This window comes from Hyaena hyaena, unplaced genomic scaffold (genome assembly GCF_003009895.1).
Source record: "Hyaena hyaena isolate Hyena2069 unplaced genomic scaffold, ASM300989v1 scaffold_147, whole genome shotgun sequence".
Classification (NCBI taxonomy): Eukaryota; Metazoa; Chordata; class Mammalia; order Carnivora; family Hyaenidae; genus Hyaena; species Hyaena hyaena.
Window position 1 is genome coordinate 1,780,607 of NW_024080779.1, and position 8,651 is coordinate 1,789,257.

General features: G+C 38.1%; 1 protein-coding gene across 3 annotated transcripts in view; it reads left to right on the forward strand.

Annotated features, from left to right (window-relative positions):
• TENM1 (teneurin transmembrane protein 1) overlaps positions 1-4,966 on the forward strand; it is a 560,608-nt gene extending 555,642 nt beyond the window's left edge. For all 3 annotated transcript variants that reach the window (XM_039238819.1, XM_039238821.1, XM_039238820.1), the window contains one exon: positions 380-4,966. In XM_039238819.1, coding sequence (XP_039094750.1) covers positions 380-1,138 — 759 coding nt within the window. In that variant the 3' untranslated portion in view covers positions 1,139-4,966. The remainder of the gene's footprint in view (positions 1-379) is intronic.
• The last annotated feature ends 3,685 nt before the right edge of the window (positions 4,967-8,651 follow it).

Here is an 8,651-nt window from a genome sequence, read left to right on the forward strand (position 1 = left end):
TCTACTCCTCACTGTGGCTAACGTATTACACCACGAACAGTAACAAACAGCTAGTCAGTATTAGTTAAGTTGGTGAAAATGCAAGGTCTTTGTTTTGGGGGAACTAGCCCCACATAACTTGAAGTGACTTCTAGCTCCAAGATTCTAGAACATTTCCTTAGGTTTAACTCACCAAGACCTCAAGAAATTTAGCCAGGTGGCCAAGTAGCCCGTTAGTCTTGTCTTTGCCAAATCTCTGATCAAGAGAGTCCAAATTTGGCTTGTTTTGAAATCACTCACCAGCACCGTAAAGCAAGAAGGTGCTTTCCACCAGTCTCCGAGCATGACAGGTGTCTGACCCTGTGCTGCACTTTTGCACTGTGCCTTTCTTCTCTCCTAGACTATCCTAGGTATTCAGTGTGAGCTCCAGAAACAGCTCAGGAATTTCATTTCCCTGGACCAACTTCCTATGACTCCCCGATACAATGATGGACGGTGCCTTGAAGGAGGGAAGCAACCGAGGTTTGCTGCTGTTCCTTCTGTTTTTGGAAAAGGTATAAAATTCGCCATCAAGGATGGCATAGTAACAGCCGATATTATAGGAGTAGCCAATGAAGATAGCAGGCGGCTTGCTGCCATTCTCAATAATGCTCATTACCTGGAAAACCTACATTTTACCATAGAGGGGAGGGACACTCACTACTTCATTAAGCTTGGGTCTCTGGAGGAAGACCTCGTGCTCATCGGGAACACTGGGGGGAGGCGGATTCTAGAGAATGGTGTCAATGTCACTGTGTCCCAGATGACTTCTGTGTTGAATGGGAGGACTAGACGGTTTGCAGATATCCAGCTCCAGCATGGGGCTCTGTGCTTCAACATCCGGTATGGGACAACTGTCGAAGAGGAAAAGAATCACGTGTTGGAGATCGCCAGACAGCGCGCTGTGGCCCAGGCCTGGACTAAGGAACAGAGAAGGCTGCAAGAAGGAGAGGAAGGCATTCGAGCATGGACAGAGGGGGAAAAGCAGCAGCTTCTGAGCACTGGGAGGGTACAGGGTTATGATGGGTATTTTGTTTTGTCTGTCGAGCAGTATTTAGAACTTTCTGACAGTGCCAACAATATTCACTTTATGAGACAGAGCGAAATAGGCAGGAGGTAACAAAAAAAATCTCTGCCTTTGCGTCACCAAAGACTGCCTGTTTTTAAAACATAAAATGGTTTGTTGTATTGGTTTTCTAGATCAGAACTCTGTATATGTAAATATGGAGGAAAAACATATCCAACTGCCTTTCAATGTGACGGAAGATGGTATTTTAATATTGTTTGTTTAAACTCTTTAAGAAATGAGAGATTTTTAGTTCTTGTGTGGCAGTATTCAAAATGACACAAGTAAAACAGCTAAAAAAAAAAAAAAAGTTTCCAGAAAGCACCACTTTAAATTTGCCGAACCATGCACATGTTCAAGTATAAAGAACCCAAGGTTCTATATATCTCTATTGTGACACAAAAGTTTCATGTTTAACTGTTGGCAGAACTTGTGGACTATCGGAAAAGGTGGTGCGATAGTGTTCTGAACCTTGCATTTCGAAAGACTGCCAGCCCTTTCACATTTTCCAGACCCGTTATAGGAAACTTAAGAAGAGGTGGAAAATGTCCTCCGCCACCATCTCCCAGAGTCACGACCCATTTGCCCTTCCTCCCTGATTATTCCTCCTTGCTTGTTAAAGTAAATGCCATGTTGTTGTGCTGTGTTTTGGCATGTGGTGGCCGGGTTCTGCTTACCATGCTTCCCTGTGGGTGTGGTAACCAGACTGAATTGCCACTATTTGCTCATGTGTACGTGATACCAAGGCAGCTGGCCAATGGAACTTCTCCTGCACAACCTGTTTTGACTTCATTTTAACCAAATTATCTGGCTGTATTGGCATCAGGTAAACATAGCTTTTATTAACCTGGGTAGGAATGACTCATTTATATATAGGGTGTGTTTTGGTCATAGTTTCACATTAGTGATTCTGTATTTATACACTAATCCAATGGTTTTGTGCACACGAAAGGTAATTTACTACAGATGATTTTGGAACAGAAAAAAAAAAAAAAGAGGCTTTAGCAGGCATACATGCCTGGGATGCCAATATACATTCACTACTACTGCAGAAATTCCGAAGAGCCAAAACCTTAAAAAAAAAAAAAAAAAAAAAAGACCTAGTACTAAGACGAAAGGAAAGCACCAAAGGGAAGACCAAACCAAACATCACATTAGTTGCTGCCACATTGATTCATACCACTTAGATTTATCTTTCAAATGTACTATTCTGTATTGAACATCTCCCCGCCATAGTCAGGAAATTTAATTAAGTGAACCCTTTCCAATCTAAAACATTTCAACTAATTATAGAGAGGCAGACTGTTTTTTACTAAAATGATTTATACAGTTAGTTATGTTAGTTTTCTGTCTTTGCCCATTTATTTTGATTTAATCATGTGTCCTCTCTAGGAAAATAACTATTTTCCAGGAAGGATTATTTGTGTTCTGTGATCATTCAAACTTTGGAAAAAGATCCGGATTAGTGTTAATATCAGCTGCAGTTTCTCAATCTTTATGAACCCTGTAGCAAAACGAAGCCCCTTGGTGAGCTGGGAGATTTGTGCCCAGTGACAAAGAGACAGTTTGTAAAATGCTGTGTAATTGTAAGTTACCACAAATGAAAAGACATGACAGCACAATGTGGCCTGCAGAAAATTCCCCTGAGCCAGCTTCAGCACTTTCATCACTGGGTCTGGACATTTGCTATGTCTGAAGGAGGATTTATGATGGAGTGTTACAGTTTGGATTCTTTCCAGCTACTACCGAAATGCAGTGTGGGGTCATTGCCTTGCTTGGTGGTGACAGTTTTCTTTGAAAATACGCGAAGTCAAAATCTAGGCTCACGTTAAGGTTATGAAAGAGTCTGGCTCCTTACTCCACCAAGTAGAGGGAGGGAAGGCAAGGACCCGCAGACAGTCGGGGAGGGTGTATCCGAACATTTCATTTTCAAAAACTTCAGGTTGGGGTTACCACATTCTTACACATGTATTCTGAGAGAGAGACAGAGAGAGGGAGAGAGAGAATTCACAATGAACTCCTCTCTCCTTTTGATTGGAAGCACACCAGCTCAAGAGATTAGTAATCCAGACTACAATCCTATTATTGGTTTCTTTTCCTGAATCAGGCCTGTGTTAGTGATACAGTGTTTATTCGGGATGGGATTCTAAAATTATGAACCAACTTGTTGAAAATTTGAATACCTCCACACCAGCCTAAAAATGGACCTTATGTTCCTAGAACCTCTGATGTTCTTTTAAATCAATGGAAAAATAATTTGTGAACTGTATATAGAGAGTGCATTCATAAATGTGATGATGTATTTTATCACTAATCCAAGATGTCAATATTAGAGTCTATTTTGCTTATATTTTAAGCGATTATTATACTTTTTGCAATTCACTGATGATGTATCATTTTCAAACTGTTTTAAATATCCATTAGAAACAAATATTTGAGGCTTTTACTTAATAGTAATTACCTTGAACTGTGCATTTCTAGTTTGTAATACATATTTATTTAGTTTGTGCCTTTAGTTTCTTAAAGTTATATTTGTATTATATTCAGGAAATGCACTTTTTATCACTTACAGCTGTGGTTTTAATACTGCCTTGAACTATTATTATTCTCTTTACCACTTCCAAAGTTTTGGGGAGGAAAGAGGAAAAAAAAAATCCCAAAAGGTTAGCGCCAATGCACAGTAAATCTAAGAGAAACATTTTGGCATTTCTGAGTTAGAACGTGGAGATGTCAGGTACATCGTTCAGCTGAATACAAAGAATGCCGTCATTTATTTGTAATTCTGAAGTTTAAATTAGTGAAAGAACAATTCGTTTGCATTTCCTGATGAAAGTGAATGCATCTTAAGGAGAAATATATGAATTTCTCACACCCAGAGCACAGGCAGCTGACACTGGACAGCCACGTGCTATTCGAGTTAGAATGAGGGCGCACTAGTTGGGCTCTCATGAAGAACATTCTGGGCTGGAGGCAGGGAATACTCTGTGGTTGTTTCTTTCTCCTCATTAGGCCCATTTTATTTGTTCTGTTTTGTTTGGTTTTTACTCTTGCACTACAGTCTAGAGATCCAAATGAACTGCAAAATTTAGTTTAACAGACATTTAAATACATTTATTTTTAGTTTTCATTCTAATCATTATTGATTAGAAGCATGACTCCTGAAGGAAAGGGAAATAAAGCTCAATTCATAAACTAATTTGTAGCAAAAACACTCTCCCTATAAGTAGGCATATGTTTTATTTTTAACCCAGCAAAACACTGTATAAAATAAGCGCGTCCTTTACTGTCAACTTATCTAGAAGATCTATAATATAGAGACTATATATAGAGAATATAATATATATACCACATAGCCAACTGTATAAAAACTTGACACTATAATTTGGACTTCACATGCTAACTGCATAGAGAGGTATCAAACGGAATGATAATTTTTCTAAGATTTTTCTTTTTCATCACTGTCGACACCGTGTCAAGCATCTTACCTATCATGTTGTTCCTACTCTCTTTTCTTTTCTTTCCTTCTTTTAAAATATATTTTTCACCAGTCCAGGCCCCACTGTAATATCACCTGAGAGAGTCAGGACAAAGTTTTTGCATCTATAAAGATATGTTCCCATAAGGGCAATTGCAGTGGAAGCGAACGTACAGTAATCAAGTATTGAAGATACTTTTGGAGATACTGGAGTGTATTATAGCTTGTGGAAGGACAGAAGGCTACAGATTGGATGCGACATTCATGTTTTCTTAGAGGAACTCACATACACATAGCTGACCTGACTAGTACTTCAGATCTCAGACTGCTCTTCCACAGCCTTCTGTAAGGTTCTTTATTCTGCAAAAGGGGAAAAAAAAAAAACCCACAAAAAAACAAAAACAAAACAAAACAAAAAAACATAAAAAACATTTTAAAAAACACAAAAAAAACAAAAAAAAAGCAAAACAAAAAAAAAAAACAGAAAACAACAAACAACAAAAAAGAATTCAACCACAAAATAGTGACTGTTAGTTCAGTGTGTCCTTCATGTGAAAGCTATTAAGGACCAAACCTACTACTGTGTGTAAGAAGAAATTACTTCCTAAACAGTAACTGAAAATAGTTAGTTAAACTTGCTGTGGATTTTGTCTTGGCAATTGTCATCTTACATTATTTGTCAAAGGAAATGTGTTTGGCAGTTAAAAATCTTTCCTTAGATTTAGTGGTGGACTTTAACCTCTTAAATAAATGTTAGTATATCAGATTGTGTCCTTGAAAAATATTTTACTTGTATGAATCATGACAATGTCTAAATCTTTACTATTCTTCTGGCAAAAGCATCGGTAAGAAAGAAGGTGAAAAAGAGAAGTATAGCCTTTACCGTCAGAAAAATATTCTTTTTAGCTGCTTACTTTCTCATGAAAAGTAAAGATGTTTACAGTGTATGCCAAGATTTTCAGTTTCTATATAACAACAGTTAGAGGTTCTAATCATACTGAAAAATTGTGTTATAATGGCCTGAGCCGTGTTGCTAGGAAACAATAGTTTCCAATTTTGTATTCCTGCTCTCACTCCTGTGCTGAAAAGTGACTGGATACTGTACAGGTTCATGTTCTCTGGCTGCAGTTAAATGGTCTTTTGCATTTTGCTCTGGCTTTCAGGCCAGAAGCATGCATTTTTCTACAAGAGCATCACAACAACATGCTGTAAATATTTAAAGTTAAACATTATGTGTCGATATTTGAAAGAAAAAAAGTACTTTGAATATTTCATTTTTAAGAAATAAAATTGCAAACGAACAGTGTGCCCCATGTTATCCATGCGCCGAACTGCATTCTCAAGTGTGTCTGGTCACCTGAGATATGAAAAGTAGTTCCCTAACAGGGAACAATGAAACTGCGTCATCTTGAAAATGTAGGTGCAAAAATCAAAAAGGCACTAATCCTAAGCAGATGTCCCTTCATTTTTATTTTTCATACAAATAGTATCTCTGACACAAATGCCCATTTAATAAAAAAAAAAAAGTAGCTGTTGCAAGTTTAAATGTCTCTAGACTATTACTTTATTTTTTTTTTTCCATATTTTTACACTGTTTATTTTGAAATAATCATAGATTCATGAGGATTTTAAAAAATGTACAGGGAGGTTACATGTGCCCTTCAGCCATTTCCCCAATGGGAACATCTTGCATAACTATAATACAACATGAAATCCAGGAAATTGGCATTGTTATAATTCACAGAGCCTACTCAGGCTTTGCCAGTTTGCTGTGAATTTGTGTGTGTGTGTGTGTGCGCGCGTGCACGAGTGTGTGTATACAGTTCCATGCAATCAGATTAGTTTTTTAGGAAAAAAGAAGATAGTATCTTACATAACCACAGAACATGTTAAAAATAGGAAATTGACATTGGTACAGTACTATTAAAATCTAGTACAGACTTCATTTGGAATTCATCAGTTTTTATACGCAATCTTTTGTGTCCAGGTCTGTGAAATTTTGTCATGTTTTGAGTAACGGTCATAGAGTTAGGGTGCAGAACTGTTCAATCACTTATAGAAACTTTCTCTTGTTTCCTCTTACCAATCACTGACCTATTCTTCATTACTATAACTTTGTTACTTTGAGAGTAGTGTGTATATATTACATACATAATATATTATTTAATAAAGTGTCACTTTTTATATATAATCACATAGCATATTATTCTTTGAGATTAGTTAAAACAAAAACTCAGGATAATATAATATCTTTGAGATCCATCCACAGATGGTTGCATACATAAATAGTTCATTCCTTTTTATTGCTGAAAGGATTCTACTCTATGGATGTACTCACTTGTTTGTTTGTCCATTCAGCTGTTAAAGTCTAGACTATTACTTTAAAAAAGGTTTCTTTCTCCTGCTGATGCCTTTCTGAGCAATGGAAAGAAAATGAAGAATTGAAAAATGGGTGGGGGAGAGCTAGGGGAGCCGGGCACCCAGATGCATTGGCAAAAAAGTGATTAGGGGAGAAAGTCGGGAAAAACTAAAAACAAAAAACAAAAACAACAACAACAAAAAAATCCAGCTCTCACATACGGGGCCATTGCACTGGTCATTTGGCACTTCCTTTTCACTAGAAGGTATTTACAAGCAACACTGGGAAGCAAGCCAATAGATTTTGCAAAATTCAACTTGATGGTAATGGGGCACCCATTGTGCAAACAACCTACTTGTTTCTGAAACTTGCTTGGAATTCTGGAATTTATACCACTTGTAAATGCTCTGCTGCCCTTTTTCAAATGTTTATTTATTTCTGAACTAGAAAGAGCCTGAGCAGAGAAGGAACAGAGAGAGAGAGAGAGAGAGAAGATCTGAAGGGGGCTCTGCTACTGACAGCAGAGAGCCCGATGTGAGGCTCAAACTCACAAACTTCAAGGTCATGACCTGAGCCCAAGTCAGAGGCCTAACTGGCTGAGGCACCCAGGCGCCCCTTACCAGCAGTTTTCCCTTATCCACAGCTTCGCTTTCCATGGTTTCAGCTTCCTGTGGTCACCTGCAGTCCAGAAGCAGAAGATCTTCCCCCTGATGTATTGTCAGAAAGTCAATAGTAGACTAACACAAGCCTATGTCATTCCCCTCACTTCATCTCATCACTTAAGCATTTTACATCATCATGAGAGGAAGAGTGAGTACAGTAAGATATTTTGAGAGACCACATTCATGTAACTTTTATGACAGTATATTGTTATAATTGTTCTATTTTATCATTAGCTATTGCTAATCTCCCACTGTGCCTAATTTACAAATTAAACTCTATCATGGATATATACATATAGGAAAAAACATAGTATATACAAGATTTGGTACTATTCATGGTTTCGGGCATCCATGGGGGTCTTGGAATGTATCCCCTGCAGATGAGGGGGGACTACCGTATACAGATACAGTGAAAAGAGTCACGGAGCCGAAGACAACCCTGACTGATTCAACACAACCAATCAGCAAAAAGTAATGGTGTCAGTGGAGGGGTGGGAATATTAGTATCACCTGGTCATTTTTAATACCCATCCCACGCCACCCTCAGATTACAAAAAGAAAGAGGCAAGGGGTGCCTGGGTGGCTCAGTCGGTTAAGCATCCAACTCTCAATCTAGGCTCAGGTCACAATCTTGTGGTTCATGGCCTCGAGCCGCACATCAGGCTCCAAGCTGGCAGTGGAGAGCCTGCTTGGGATTGTCACCCTTTCCTCTCTCTTTGCCCCTCCCCTGCTCGTGCTTTCTCTCTCTCTCAAAATAAATAAACAAAAACTTAAAAAAAAAAAAAAGAGAGAGAGAGGCAAGAGCTCCTATATTGAGATAATTATTAAAGGATATAAGAGATTTCTCCATATTCCTTCACTTTTCACCCTCACTTTTAGATATCTTTGAATATCAATGCTATTTACATGTTTAGTAACACTCCTACCTTAAATTTATATAGGTCTAGTATCTGAGTAATCCTGAGAGGTGAGCGAGACTTCATTGTTCCAACTTGGCAAATGCAACAATGGTAACAGACTGACTTACCTAAGGTCACTCGGATAATCTGACAAAGCTGAAAAAAAAATTCA